Source organism: Eptesicus fuscus, chromosome 4 (assembly GCF_027574615.1).
Source record: "Eptesicus fuscus isolate TK198812 chromosome 4, DD_ASM_mEF_20220401, whole genome shotgun sequence".
Taxonomy (NCBI): Eukaryota; Metazoa; Chordata; class Mammalia; order Chiroptera; family Vespertilionidae; genus Eptesicus; species Eptesicus fuscus.
Genome location: NC_072476.1, coordinates 67,492,577 through 67,508,966, shown reverse-complemented (window position 1 = coordinate 67,508,966; position 16,390 = coordinate 67,492,577). Strand labels below are relative to the sequence as shown.

The following is a 16,390-nucleotide window of genomic DNA, read 5'->3' as shown; positions in this document are numbered from 1 at the left end:
CCATACAGTGATTTGGCTTAGACAAAAGTGCGTAGTGCCAAACTTCCATTCCACCAGACAAAATGAAAATGCATTAAACACTCAGATACATTGGTATAGCCCTACAGTTTACTTTTCTGCGTTAATCCAGACATCACCACAATTAAAAACGGAACTAAAAGGAGCCTGTATTAAACTGCCAATCAAAGGGGATAGTAATGGCTGAGTTTTTAGATTTTTTTTTCCTTTTCTCTTCTTTGCAAAGGAGGAATCTATTTATTTTAGAATTTTAAAAGGTAACTATGCCAGTTGACCAAGCAATTTCTCACTGTTTCCCTTCTTAGATGAAAACAGTGAGAAAAATGCTATTTGTTAAAGAAAACAAAGGGTAATATACTTGAGTTATTAAATTTTGTTTACGTGATTCTTGCTCCATTTATCCCAAATACAAGGAGCAATTCAAAAAATCATTTGTTCAACGGGTGTTTATGGCGCACCCACTGTTTTCAAGGCACTGTTCTGGGCACTGGAGATAGAGCTCTGAACAGCACAAACACAGCGTTGATCTTGGCGACTCAGCATAATTCTTGTCAGAGAATAAAAAGATATACTACTTGTGGGATACTTTATAGTTTATCAAATGCTTCCAGGTACATCATTTCATTTAGTTGACACAGTATTTCTATGAGTAATTCGGTTAGAAATTGAGGCTCAGAGAGAAACAAGTGTGTCTTGTGTTCAAGGTCACACAGCTCGTACATGCGAGTGGGGAACATGAAGCTAAGCTGCCTCTGAAAGCCTAGGTTTTTCTCAATATCTTTCCCCTTCTAAAGTGACTCTCACAGGTAAGCGTTTTATTTAAGTCTGTACGTGATGTGGTAACACATCCTTGAGAGGGACCTTGGGGCCAGTTACCTTTTCCATCTCTTTAAAGGAATATCAGAAAGAAAAGGTTTGGGGTTTTCTCTCATTTCCGGTGCCATCTAACTTTCAGGTGCATTCTCTGCTTTCTTACAGCGAGTTAAACTTTCATCCACACCATGAGCAACATTCATCCCGGTCTGTTTACCAAACGCAGCTGTGCTCCTGTGATTTATTGGCAGGACTCTGAAGGAGTTTTTCTGCTCTTTTCAGGTTGCCTAAGAGCAAATGTTTTCTTCATTCACAGCAGCATTGTTGTCTAAACAGTTTTCTGTCCAAATTCAGTGATGACTGTGTTGTTGTTTCTTCAGCTGACCTTTTTCTGTTCTCTCATTAGTAATATCCCAAATACCAGTAACTCTGGAATCAGGGCTGCAACTTGGTGGAATGATAACAGATTTGAGGCCTGGAAGGGGGTCTTAGAACCGTGGAGAGACAGTTCTGTGCACATAGGTGGCCCCCCGCTCAAGTCAGGGACATAGCTTGCCAGTGAGAAGTGCCCAAGTGTTGACGACTTCCTAAGACTTGACAGCTATATGTCAGAGCTGTTGAAAACGTTGCCTGCATATCATAAGGCGAATCGATTTTTGTGTGTGAGATTTTGTTTGAATGATAGTTTCATGTTCCGTGACCATGAGCAGGAGTTGTCATACCCTCCCCCAACCCAACCCCAACATGCACAGGCACAACAAAAATCTGGGACTTTGTAATGCAACCTATGCATTATAGGAGTTTTAAAACATAAGAAGTATTTTCATGTCAGATGAATTTTAAGACTGTATCATCCAAAAGAGTTGCCTTTTAAGAAATGAAATGTGTGTTACATTATTTTCAGGTAAGATGGGATAAACAAACAGACTGCTTCTGATACCTGCTTTCAGAAGAGTATGGTCATGTATTTTTTGGGGGGTTAAAGGAAATATAGTAGTAATCTATTTTAGTGATAAAAGATAAAACCAGACGAAAATCACTTGGGTTAATAGAAGATAAGAAAGAGCATATAGAAGAATTTTTTTGTGATGCATTATTCACAATAAATAAATAAATTAGGGATCCTCCAGAATTTTAAACTGTGTGTCTTAAAAATAAACTATGCTATTATAATATCACATTATTGACTTTGGCAGTAAGAATGTTCTAAAAATTTTTCCAGTTCTCCTCCCATGTAAACTAACCCCCTCATATATGAAGATCGGTTTCTTCCCCACCTCTCATAGCTCAGCTCTGAGTTCTTCCATGAGAATTCCCCAAAAAGAAAATTACTGCATCCAAGTAACAAAATATGCTTCATTCTTGGGTACTGAGTGCTACTTTTATTCCAAGTGAGCTAGCTGTGTCCTGTGTCCTTTCCCATGAGGTTTGGTGGTCTCCATACAGCACTTTAATAAAACGCAAAGCTTCCAGTGCACATGATTTAAATCAATTAGTCAGCTGGCTGTAACTAAACAACAGGCCGGTTAGACTAAACTGAACTAAAGACTGTTCTCGGAGATCAGTTGCATCTGTCGTATGATTATGGCCTAAGTCACTGAAGCCAGGGAAAAATAAATGTAATCTCTCAGGCCACAGGCTTTCCCACAATTGTGGAAAGAGGAGTAAATGGAGTGACAGCCGGGAGGCAATCTGACTTTCAATTTGGCCACCAAGTCTGGTACATAAAACAAGCATTTATTTCATGGAGTAGGGTTTTGTTTTCTTCATAGATCAGTAAAGTGAGGGGAGGAATGGATGGTCATTAGGTAATCTAGAAAGGTTTCTTGGTGCTTAAAATGCTACGACCTTTACAGTTTTGTTAGCTTTTGCATGTAACTAAATATGTTTGTGAGACTTGCTTTGTAGAAATAAAAAGTTATTTCAATTAATTATGATTAAATACAGAATTTAACCTCATTTGCCAGTGGGTGAGTCTGAGGGAAGATACCACTGAAAATGCAGTGCTATGAGTAAAGCTGCTTTCCTATGAAAACACATCAAAACTGGCAATCTAGAAAGAATAGCTGACACTCACTGCCAGTGTATAACTTAGATATATTGGAAAAATATTTTCATCCTACCAGAATACTGGTTATAGTCTGCTTGTTGTGAAAGAGGAAAAAAATATATATATATAGCTTAGTGGAATACTGGGAATGAAGTTAAATAACTCAGGTTTTATAATTCTTAATAAACTTAAAATCCGGATGCATCAGTTATCTCTCTGGGAAGTGGGAAAGGACTGCGCCTACTTCCAGACATTTGAAGTCCTCATGCAAGCATCCAGAATCCTGTTAGCCAAATTCTTATCCCTAAATGATGCTCTTTAGAAAAGTTGCATTGGTAAGGAATTAGCCCCAACTGCTTCACCAGTAAGTTAGTAGACACTGCAGCCTAAGAGGTTTGGCTGGCCTCTCTCTCTCGTCCAGTCTTCTCTCCTGCTAATGCTGGCTCTGAGAGAGGACATTGCAGTTAGATGCTGGCTTTTCAGTCCAAAGATGCACAGTAAGTTCTCACTTAACGTCCTCCATAGGTTCTGAGACTTTAAGTGAAATGATGTCTTTATTTCAGGTTAGTGTGTCAGGCCTGTGTCTAACCACAGGCTGACTTATAAACAACAGTTAAGTTCCTACAGCATCCCATCTATGTTATAACAAAATGAAGTTGAACAGAACAACAAGATCTTATTCGAGGACCTGCAGTACAGCCATCCACTTGGCAGGAATCATTTGGCCTCTCTTTATCATAATGTTTTTGTCATCATGCCAGATTTTATGGATCCGTTACTGCAGGGATGTTGCATTGATATTGCCTTGGGTCTTCAGTTAGCACTTGGATCAGTAGCCAATTTTAGATGACGTAGATGTGTTTAAGAAGCCTCTGCCTTATTTCTTCCCAGACACCGAGACATGTGACTACGGCTGGCACAAATTCCAAGGGCAGTGTTACAAGTACTTCGCCCATCGACGCACGTGGGATGCAGCCGAACGGGAATGCCGTCTGCAGGGCGCCCATCTCACCAGCATTCTGTCTCACGAAGAACAAATGTTTGTGAATCGTATGTACCAAATATACACTGGTTTCCTGAAGCTTCATTCATTCTCACCACTTCCTTAGCTTTCTCTCCCATCTAACTAAAAAGACCAAGTAGCTTTCTCAGTTGTAATTGCACTTATTAAATCCTTCATCTATGAATTACTTAAAATCATGTATCTGGGATGAGTCCCCCATTTGGGGGAATATTAAACTATAACATAGGAAGGCATTTCTTGGTTGGCCTGCAATAAGAGGTGAAACAGCATGCTATTTGATCAGTTTTTTACTTACAAAAATGGCTGCATCTATGGTTCAATCTAATTCTTCTGATGGTTACCTTCCTAGACTCTATTTAGAACACATGCATAGGTTGTCTAAAGTTAAAGAGAAAATTGCTTTCAGTTATTTTTGTCCCAGTAATTCAAACTGAATTGCTAGTAGAACCATATTCTTATCCCCTGTGCAGAATTAGTTCTCATCCAAGACTCTATTATTTTAGACCATAGCAAGTGGACTTCATATTAAGAACATGAATATACAGAGACAATGCTAATGAAACTTACTACCAAAGCTGTTTACTTACTCTTTAAACTATAGCAAAGAGGAGGGCAGCTAGCTTTCATGTAACAAATATGTAGATTTTTTTTGCTCATGAGACATTATTTGATGCTTAGTTAAATATGTTCTCATGATGCCTCCTATCTTTTAGAAATATGATTGCTAATTTACAATCTAGATAGAGGTTCACCTAACTTTTTTGCATGGTATGCTTGCCAGTGACTCATCTTATGGTGAAAGCCATTAATTTTGAGGAAATTTTGCAGGACTGTCTGGTCTAGATATTCACTGTCTAAACTGCTTTGAGAAGAAACATGTGGCTTTCAGAGTGAGGCTAGCTTGGGTAAGATCTGTCATGTTTTATTGGGTCACTGAATTTTTGCCAATGGTGTAACTTAAAAAATATATGTATATATTGATTTCAGAGAGGAAGGGAGAGGGATAGAAAGATAGAAGCATCAATGATGAGAGAGAAACATCATCGATTGTCTGCCTCCTGCACACCCCCTAATGGGGATCCACCCCAAAACCCAGACATGCACCCTGACCAGGAATCGAACTGTGGTTCATAGGCCAGTGCTCAACCACTGGGCACCAATGACATAACTTAATAAAAAAAAAATAAATCAAAAGTTTCTATTATGAGTAAGGATGAAGAAAACCATTCAAATAACTGTAAACTGCCTGAAAAATAATGTCTATGTCTGTTATTTTAATGTTTCACAATGTTTGTAGCTTTTTAGTTTAAAGCACATTGGGCAGAAGGACAAAAGATAGAATATGAAATTTTTTTATGAATAACTAAACAAAAATCCAGCCAGAAAAGAGGATGCATGATTCATTCTGAAAATATGTTTTATGTTTCATCCATATATTGGGAAGGTGATAAAAATATCCACGTTATTTCCCATCTTTCAGGCGTGGGCCATGACTACCAGTGGATAGGCCTCAATGACAAGATGTTTGAGCATGACTTCCGCTGGACTGATGGCAGCACACTGGTAAGCTGCTGATGAAAATGATTCCTAGGAACCTGGTACTGTGTGCTGACTGCATTGTGTGGAGGGCACCTTAAACTGAAGGCCAGTTCAGTGACTTGCTCAGGGTCACTCAGTGAAATAGAGGGGCGTTAGAGTAGAGTTCCATGAGAATCGATCCAACCACCAGTCCTCCAAGCACTGTGGCTCTCTTGATAAGAGGACTGGCTCACCTTTCCATTGAGCTGGGAAGCCACATAATCCGAATTGCCTCAAGTCCGTCTTTCAGATAGTGATGTTGGCTTTGCATGGCTTCAAAATAAAAAGGGAAAGAACAACTGTAAAATGAAATGCCTTTAAAAGATACCTTTCTCTATTAAATAATTGCACTGGAAATCTGCTATAGGGCATGACTCATTTTTATCCAAGCAAAATGCCCTATTTTTTTCATCTTAAAAAAGATTTTTGAATGATGATCTTATGAATTTCCTTCCATTCAAACTCTGCTGACTAATTCTATGCTTTTTAGCTTTCTCTACGTCATAAAGAAAGGAGTGGTTTGGTTATACTGGCCACAGTCTTGAGTAGGCTGGAATAAGGTTCTTAAGTTAGGACTGGCAAAGCTGCTTTTTAGAAATAGTTCCAGTGTGGTTAGCTACACTAGTGGTTCTGGGCCCTGGCTGTTAGAATCATCAGGAGAGTGCAATTCAACAACCAGTGCCTGGGCCTCAGCTCAAAGTCGTTACAGCAGAACCTCTGATTCTAAAGTGCAGACAAAGTTGGGACCCACTGGGCTAGACAGTAAATGTAAATTTAATTCTAATTTAGATAAAAAAAGAAAAATTGAAAATAGTTGTTAAGCTCTTTCTTGGGTGTGAATCACTCAGCTGCTTATAGTTCATTCATTACCTGCCATTCATCTATATCTAAAGAGCTTGGCAAAATGTAAAGTTCATCTTAGAACAAATGCCAGAGTAATCTCTGTTTTTGGAAGTTGTACTCTGTTCAGGAAAGCTTCTTGGTGCCCTTGTGGATATACTCCTTAGTTCATCTGTGTCAATCTCTGTACTAAGCACTTTGCATTTGTTTTTGCCCCACAATAACCTCTAAGGGAGGCATTAGGTGTTTGACAGGTAAAGACAGGGAAAGTCAGTAGGCTGAGACATTTGCCCATAGTCACATTGCTAGTAAGTGGTGAAACCAGTATTTGAACTCAGACCTGTCTCCAAAGCCACAGACCTTTAGCAATCTTGCAATAAAGCTTGCCCTCTGTTTGTTATGATTCCTTATGTTTAATCAGCACTGTTTGTCATTCAAGTTCATAAGTAGGTTCTTTGGCAGGATTCAGAAATAATAGGGAAAGTAGATTATTCATAAAACATATTCCCAGTAAGATATATGAACCACACTTCTTGGGTCAATTAGTCTTGTCTTCTTCTAATTGTCCTTGCTCAATGGTGTATCTGCAGTTTTTGCATTTGTATGTTTTCTTTTTGTTGTACCTAAGGGGATCAATTTGATCAATTAGATTATTAGCAGTTGGTATGACATAAGTCCTTATATATTAATTTTAATGGAAGAGAGTCTTGTTTTTATTCATTTATAAGTGAATATAAAAATTAAGATGACATTTTCTGTGTATTATAATAGCTAAAACTTTTCATAATTCTCTTAATGCAGATGATATAGTATAGGCATTTAATGTGTTTTCTCTTGCTGGATGCATACTGCTTTCTTTGGGATAAACTGGGTTTATAGGATACCCACCAATGGGTCTTCCTCTCACAAACTTTCCTTTATAAGTAGCCCAGTGAAAAGTGCCGGTAACTGTGAGCTCCCAACTATATTACAGAAGCCAGAATGCCAAGGACGCAGGTGGCCATTCAGGTTGGTACTTCCTTGTGCCCTGCAGAGCAGACCACATGGTCTCCCTGTATGTGCTGGCCCTAAGCCTAGAAGAGCTGCAGCTGGCTGGGTGAAGTGTATGTAAAGCCTGTCATTTGTAACATACATGCTCACCTGATTGGGCCAAGTCCCTGACCATGTGCAATCTCTCGTTGGTTACATAGAATTGATTTGTATGTCTGCATTCTTACCATTTTTGCATGTTACTCGGTGTTTATTCTGGTCTCTCCATTAGCAGTTCAGTTCTTCAAAGAAGTGTTGCTCTTGCTTGATTTTTATTTCTCATGGTGTCCATGATAAGGTCCTAGAAGTTCTGTGAGCTTGGTTAATGAGACTGAATATTGACATAGCTGGCAGGCATGTAAGACCTGTAAAATATCTTAGGGAATTTATCTTCCCTGTCAGGTGCCAGTCCCGTGCGCTTGGCTCATCAGATGCCATTATTCCACTTAGCCAAAGCAAGCCAACTTAACCATTTTTTTTTTCTGTGTCCATTAATTTTCAGTGGAATGTGAAATGATCATTTTCATAGTCAGACAGTCCTAAACTTGGTAAATAAGCAATCATTGCACTTTGTTGAAAAATATTGATCTTTCCCGGGAATTTCCAGAGGAAGATAACCTACCATTGATAACTGTACATTGTAAGCAGGAACCTTACTCTTAATTAATTCACATTTTTTAATTGAAAGCTAAGGGTGATGGAGAGCACACCAAATGAGGGCCTTGGCTTGAAGAAGGCAGGAAATGAATTACACAGACAAGCAAAGTTTATCAAAGAAATGACACAGTAACTCCAGAAAAAACTCTGACTGGCCCTCGGTTTCCTCTTAATTCATTCTTTGTATGAAATAAAAGTGTGGTAAGGAGTGTCCCTTAACTTTGAACATTTTGGAACAGAAAAGACCATCTGCCCAACCCCATCTGACTGATCTCTGGCCCACTTTCTGCTTTTGAAACCACTCTTGCCTCCATCCCTTCCTTTCTGAGACAGGCTAGGTGTCTCTCACCCTCGTTTATAGTTCTTTCTACAGCCACCATCCCCTTAACAGGTTCCATATGTGCACAGGCCTCTGAATAAAATAGTTCTCCTTTGTTTCGCTGTTTACTCCAAGTGTCTTGCTTTTGAAAATACCCTTAATAGTAAACTCTTCACCGGAGAAAGCAGTATCTGCTTACCCTTGGAAATGGTGTTAACTTGACTGTGTGTAATTTTAAAGACTTTGTTTATGTTTTAGAGTGACTGCTCCCCCTCCCCTCCCCCATTTTTTGTTTGAAAGATTTATTATTGCTTATCCTTCTTGGGAGGTAGAGCAGTATTAAAACAAAAAGAACCTTTGATATTTACCGTATATTATCTTTGGTTACTCAGTCTAATATTCAGTAAAAACAAGTTTATATTAGGTCTCAATTTCAATAATTTCTTCTCTTAAAATAATTAAACTTTGCTTCCAGTCAACATGCAGCATAATTATATCATATTTAACATGCTTTACAGCTAGACTAATTCAATTTACACGCTCAGACTGATTTAACAATGTTATTTGTCTAAGTTACCTAAATTGCCTGTCTTCTTCAGATCCTGGTCAATTCACTACACATTATTGCCTCTATAATAGGATGTTGATATAATTAACAAAATGCAAAACTCTTGCTTTTTTTATATTTTAAACATCTTTTTAAAAATTATTTATTTGATGTGTTTTCCCAATAAATTTCACAAAAGAATGCTCATGAATAAAATTGGTTACAGGCTTCCCCTTGTGATTTCTATTGAGGTTATTTTCTCTTAACACATTTACATTTTCACTTTGTAACTGGGGTTTCTACTAAGTTATTTCTACCAGCAGTCATTTCTACTACCAGTTATTCTTTAACTTGACTATTGATCTCTAACAGTGACATGCCCCAAGTGCTTTGTTGGAAACCTTGACAAATAACCTCAATAATGAATTACTTTACTTGTCACCCAAGTAATGTCTTCAAAGACACTAATTAAACCATCCAAGTTAAATACACATGAAAGCTGGCAAAGTTAAACAAATATTTCTTATCTAGCTTCTATACTATTATCTGACTTTTAAGTTCTAGCCTTAACTAATTGTTAAATGAATGACTAGTCTGAAGTGTTTCCCCCCAGATCTGTTTTGCAGTGCCTGCGACCTTCCTTTCTCCTTGCTCTAAACTCTTGTTACTCCCTTCTTAAAATTCTTCAGTCTTCCTATTGCCTTCTGTAAATGTTCTAATGATAAGCATGGCATACCAAGTCCATGCACTCCATCTGCCACTTCCGAAGCAAACCCATCTCAAAGAATAAGCCAGCACTCCTCATCTCTGCAGGTCTTTGCACACACTTGCCCTATTGCTTAGAATGTTCATGCCCCTTGTTAAATTTTATTTAATAAGCATTTAAATACCTTGCTTAGCTAAAGGTCTTCTTCCAGGAAGCCTTCCAAGCTGGGTGTGACTAAATGCTCATCTTTTGCGTTCTTGCAGTTCCTTATGCCTCTTCCCATCCTGCCACAGACCCCTGTGGTGTAAATTTCCTGACACCGCGCTTTCTGAGGCAGAGATTAACTTTCATCTCTATTGGTTCAACACCTAGCAGAGTTGTTGACAAAAATAGAGACCTAATAAATGTTTTTTGAATGGTAATCAATATCCATAAATTGTTCAACCAACTCACTGTTATCTTTTGAATCCTGAAATGACCAATTAAGTCTTTTGGCTGAATCTCTTTGTGGCAATTCTTGCTTATCTAAATTAACTATTTTATTTAAATTTGTTCCAATATGAAAAACATTAAAACATAATAGGTAAGATTTCAAAATAGGGCAACAAGAAAACAATGTTCCTCACAAACAGAAAGTTATAGCCAAGCATAATGTGTCTTACAAAAGTTGTTAACGCAAAGGAAATAGGTGTTCCCACCGGAAATGATAGCAGTTGTGTCCATGGTTGCCCCAAGAATACATTTACAACAAGCTTTGGAAAGGAAAGTTGGAAAGCAAACATTTCCACCGCTGCCCCTCTGCAGGTTTGACCGAGGATGAATTGTTGCCTAAGGTTGGACAGAGCTTCCTTTATTCATCCACTGTCTGTGACTGTCCTTTTAAGCACAGACGTCAGGAAACACTATGGAAGCATTTTTACCTTCTAGCAAATTCATTTTTACAGCTTTCTTTGAACTATAGACTACAGTGTGTCCATGGACGGCACAATCAGGGAGATATTGGGAACAGTTGGGTGCCCTAATCACCCTACTTACCTCTTTAAAATCAACCCATGGACGGCAGAGATTTAAAGCTGTTACCATCCTGCTCCCCGCTACTTCTGACCCCCAGGAATGAGGCATTCAGGAGGGCAATTCCTTCCTCTCAGCCCTTCACTGAGTTCCCCAGCACCTTCAAAGCTAACCCGACACCACGGGAGACCCGATGCTTCAGTGGATCAGACACAGCGACTTGAAAGGAAAATGTCACCTTCAATAGCATTGTCCAGAGGTTCAGGATTGAATAGAACTGACAGCCCAGTTAGTTCCCTGTTTAAAATGCTGAGGAGCTTTAGGAACGTTTGATTTGTTTGGTTAAAAAAACCCACCGAATCCTGAATTTATTCTTCGACACTTTCTGCATCTCTTGCACATTTTCCCTTCAGTCATCTCACTTGGTTTGCACTTAAGCTGACCCCTGCAAGGCTGCTGGCTTGAGGGCTTTCTAGGAAATAGTCACGACTTCCTCCTCCTCACTCTCCCTGTCCGTGCAGGCCCCCTCTCCTCTGCACGTGTCTGAATCTCCTGTATTAGTAATCTTGAACAAGTTGCTAATTCACAGATCCATCAATGTCTAGCCAACTCATCTTGTCCCTTGATACTTAGGATATAGATTACAAAATGCTAATTGATAGCCTTTGCTACTTAAAAAAAATTCCTACTTTAAAATATTTCTAGAACATAACTGCATTTTTATTTCATTTAATAAGCATGGTCCAACATTGGCAAGCTGGCACACCTATGATTTGGGGCACCTACTCGCCCTACTGGATGGAGTTGATGTGTAAGAATAGCCAGATTGGTTGTGGGTTTGACTTTAAATCGAGTGCCTTTTCTTCTTTCATAAATAAACACATCAGTCTGTCAAGCAAAGTATTGTGAGAAAAACCAGCTTTGAAAAAGGTAGAAACAATAAAGAAATAGCCCTTAACCCAGGAAGAGACACTTAAAAGGGGCAGAGAAAAGGAGTAACAAATTGCAGGCTATAAACCATTGCTCTTTTTTACAGGAATGGATCATCATTATCCTTTATAAACACAAAGGCTTTGGCCTCCTCCCTCTCCCAGATGTCTTGGACATTGAAAAGAGAATCAGGAGAATTAACTAATTCCTGGTGTTTTCTAAGTTTGTTTGTAGGTTTCTGCTTGTTTGAAAGGATTACACATGCTTTAGCAGAACAATAATGCAAAACAAAACCCTCAAACCCAAAACTTAAGTTTTTCTCTTGCCACCTGAAAATCTGAGAAGACTTTCTAGGAAGTATTTGCAGATGGATGTGTGTCAGCTGTGGTGTGGGTTTTAGCTCCAAATGCCACTTCTCTGTGAACAAGTCATTCTGCATATCGACGTTAATTTAATTATGTCAAACCTCACAGGCTTCATTATATTAACCGAAAAGCCAAGGAAAACGTATGCCGTTTCCTCAGCCTTTAACACATTCCTCATTAGTAGAACTCTCCGTCTCTTTTCTGCAGAAGACCACCGAGCTCTTAATGACAATTTTTCATTGTGTTGCAGCTCAGTTTGGTTTGAAACCAAGCACTGGTCCTTCTGATTCTACACGGGAAATAAGAGGCGCGATAGAGTAGTTCTGGAACACAAAACCTTCACCTCCACCTTGCCTTTCCTTGAGTGCAGATCGCTAGTGACGGGGCAAACACTGGAAGAACAACCTTTACCCATCCCTAGAACATCATTTCCTAACTGAGAAGATTATAAGTAAATGATCAATGCATTGTCGTTCCTTCTCAGAGATGCTCTTCCAGCATGCTCCCTTAAACTTTGAATTCCCATACAGGCATCAGAATTTCATGGCTAATAAGGCTAAGGCAATGAATCACCATCCAAAAGGCAAAAGAAGAATGTTGAATGAGCTTTGGCAGTTGCAGTTGCATTTGGATCACTTAGCACTTCCTGACCGAAGACCTGTGCAAACAAGCCTGGGGCAAAGGGGCCACTGGCACCCACTCATTCAATGGTGGGGATTGAATGAATGCAAGTGGCTCGGAGGGGCTCTGCCTGGGGCCCTGTCTCCGAGGGGTCTCACGGTGGGAGGAACTCACATCCTTTGGAAAATGCTGGTGATAATTACCGCCTTTGTAGGCCAGTGAGCTCACGCTATTACACAAGATTAGTGCTGTCTGTACTCAAGAGCTGGCAGATATAATGGGCACACTGCCACGTTAACAACTATCAGGAGACCCCAAGTTCGTTTTTCTTCCCTTCAGCATATTCATGTTTGCAAGATCTGTCTCTAGGCTGCCAACCTAGGGCAGTGACACCAAAACAAATGTGTCTTTCTCCTTTGAAACAAAGCTGCTCTTTTCCTTTCGGTTGTCCAACTAAAAGACAACAGCAAAATCATAACCTCCCTTAAAACATAAATAAATAAGGACCCAGACCAGAGTAACCTTAAGCAACTACCAGGATCAGTAGAGGGTCTATCGCTACCTTGCAGGGAGGTCATTTGCCCCAAACAAAGTTAAATAAAACAAAGTTTAATGTACCCTCCACAGACGGCAAACAAACGTCTATTGTGTCCCACAGCCATCTAGGAGGGGGAGAAAGGGCATTTTAAAGTTCCCAAATGTTTTGATTTCTGTAATAAGTACTCCCCCGAGCTTTCTTTCAGATAAACGTTTGACCTGTGTTCTGAAAGGCTGGGGGGAACCCAGCGTGGTCATTCTGAGTCCCTTATTTAGGGAAGAGGTGGGTCCTTATCAGCGTGCGTTTCAAACGAGTAAGCTGGCCTCTTGGCAAAGTATTTTTTCTTTGGAGTTTGCTTTTATACTTTGGTGGTTATCTGCTTCTTCCTGGCATGGACTGCGTTGGGATGTCATTTGTAGCGGTGGGAGCACAGGTGATAGGAGTTTGCACACAAGAGAAGCCAGCTTTCAGTACAGGTGTCATGTTTTTACAGCTACTCCAGATAAGTTTGTACCTAAAGCCAAAGGAAATGTGAATCGCACTGCCGACATTCATTGGTGTGCAGAGGCGTTCATGGCCTGCCCTGTTCTAAGGATCTTATTTAGGCGGATGCTATAGATTTGGCTTTGCTTCTAATACGATTTCACCATTGATGTACACCATGGATACTTTAAAAAGGCCAAATGCAGAAAAATAAGCTGTTGTAGATGAATATTTTAGTCAAATAGAAAATCCTGATTCTGGCTACAATGGCCTGGAACAGAATGGAATGCAATCAGGTTGGCAAATAGGATCTGGCTGAGGCCCCTCTTCCAGCAAAGTGTTTCCTTCAGGCTTTCCCTCACAAAACTGAGAGGACATATCGCAGATGATCCTTTAATCTTTCTTTGCCCCATGGAGAAAATGAACATGATTTCTGGGGCTGTATTCTAAATTCTGTTTTGTTAACAGTGAGTGGGTAATGCACAATAGATTGATGGATGGCTATCTCCACCTAGTGGCCATATTGTATTTTGCGTTTCAAAACTTCACATTCCCAGACCGCCAACTAAATCTATACAGGAATAATAGTCTCTTGTGGATTAAGTTCTGAGAGCTTTGAGTTTAAAAATTCTAGCACAAATTGCTTGATATTGTGAACTTGAAAGTTAAATGTAAAAAAGATGATTTTTCAAGTGCAGATGAAGCAAACACAGGGAGTCACGTGCTTAGTAAAATCCTAGCAACTGAGGCAAATATTAGCACTAGTCTTTCCAGTATCTTTACTTTATACACAATAATAAACCAGTGGAAAGTTTTCCTTGGCTAGTTACCTTGGTATGTGAACCTAGAGTACTATTTTGGTTTTCTTATGAAAATGTTTTACAATGAATTAAATTAGTAGTGTTTGTGGGGAGGCAGAGTAGGTGAAAATCGTGACTGGATAGTTCATGAAAAACAAAACAAAACACACCCAAATTCTTACTTGATGCTTTAGTAAATTCTCCCCCAAATTACAATAATATATTATGTCATAGAATAGCTTCCCTGAGCAAATGTCAAGAATGTTGTTTTCAGTGGCATGTGTGTGATTAATTGTTCAAATGTGCTTGACAATATTCATAATAGTTCTAAAATATAGTCTTTAATTGGCCATCAAAGGTTATATAAATTATAGTGAATATTAAAGAATAAAAGGTACTACACAGGGTGTGTGTGTGTGAGTGTGTGTGTGTGTGTGTGTGTGTGAGAGAGAGAGAGAGAGCAAGAGAGAATGGTAAACCTTAAGTTTATGACACACAAAAAGATGACCTTTAATTTTATCTAGTATCTGTGAAAACTCTTTTTTCCTTTTAGTAGAGGAAAAGAAACCAAGAGATTCTTAACAGAATGTCTCTTTAGAAGAACTAGTTAGTGCCCACTGATTATTCCTTACTAGAGGCCTGGTGCACAAAATTCATGCACTGGGGGGGGGGGGAAGTGATCCCTCAGCCTGGCCTGCACCCTCTCACAGTCCAGGACCCCTCGGGGGATGTAGCAGTGTGCCAAGTGGCAGGAGGCCAGGGAGGAGCCTGAATTGGGTCTGGGCACTTCTTGCACTCATCCTGGCCCACTGTGCCTGCTGCCGAAGAGTCGGGAGAGGCTCCCGCCATGGCAGCTGCGCTCACCAGCCGTGAGCCCAGCTTCTGTCTGAGCGGCACTCAACCTGTGGGAGTGCACTGACCACCAGGGGGAAGCTCCTGCATTGAGCATCTGCTCCCTGGTGGTCAGTGCACATCATAGCAACCAGTCGTTCCAGTCATTCCACCATAACAGTCACTAAGGCTTTTATTATATAGGCTAGAGACCCAGTGCACAAATTCATCCACCTGTGGGGTCCCTCAGTCTGGCCTGCGGGAACAGGCCGAAACTGGCTCTCCAACATCCCCTAAGAGGGTGCAGGCCAGGCTAAGGGACCCCACTGGTGTACAATCGGGGCCAGGGAGGGATGCGGGAGATTGGCCAGCTGGGGAGGGACAGCAGGAGGGCTCCAGGGCATGTCTAACACATCTCGCTCAGTCCCGATCATCCAGACCCCAGCAGCAAACTAACCTACCAGTCGGAGCATCTGCTTCCTGGTGGTCAGTGCATGTCATAGCAACAGGTTGACAGGTCGACTGTCTGCCCCCTGATGGTCAGTGCATGCCATAATGAGCAGTTAAGTGACCTTTAGCATATTATTAGCATATTATGCTTTGATTGGTTGGACGGCCAACCAGTCAACAGGACACATAGTGTATTAGGCTTTTATTATATAGAATAGTTATTTGATCAAGTTAAGAAATGATAAAAATTACAATGAAAAGGACGAAATGGGTCAAATATTATGAAGAAGGACTAATTAAGTTTGGATAGCAAACTTCTCAACTTTAAGATGCTGATAAAAGGAATTTAAAGATAAGACTATTTAATGTTCTGGGAATTCTTTCTCTGGTAGAGGTTGAAGCATGACCTTGTATCTTCATGGTTTTGATTTTTGAATTGATATTCTTTTTCAAAGACTTTAAATTTTTTTTAATCTTTATTGTTGAAAGTATTACAGATGTCACCCTCCCTCCCCACACCCTCATTGATCCCTTCACCCAACTCAGTCTCAACTCCAGGCCTTCCTCCCATTATTCTCTGTCCATAGGCTATGCATACATACATATAATTTCTTTGGTTAATCTTTTTCCACTTCCCCACCCTGGTCCTCTGAAGTACATTTGTCTGTTGCATGCTTCAATATCTCTGGATCTTTTCTGTTCATCAGGTTTTTTTGTTTGTTTGTTTTTTGTTTTTTCTTGGTTCATTAGATTCCACATATAAGTGAGATCATGTGTTAC

At 39.9% G+C, this 16,390-nt stretch overlaps 1 protein-coding gene across 2 annotated transcripts in view; it reads left to right on the top strand.

Moving 5' to 3' along the window:
• VCAN (versican) overlaps positions 1-16,390 on the top strand; it is a 103,366-nt gene that overhangs the window by 73,377 nt on the left and 13,599 nt on the right. For both annotated transcript variants that reach the window (XM_054715099.1, XM_028139745.2), the window contains 2 exons: positions 3,773-3,931; positions 5,386-5,468. In XM_054715099.1, the coding sequence (XP_054571074.1) occupies positions 3,773-3,931; positions 5,386-5,468 (242 nt within the window). The remainder of the gene's footprint in view (positions 1-3,772; positions 3,932-5,385; positions 5,469-16,390) is intronic.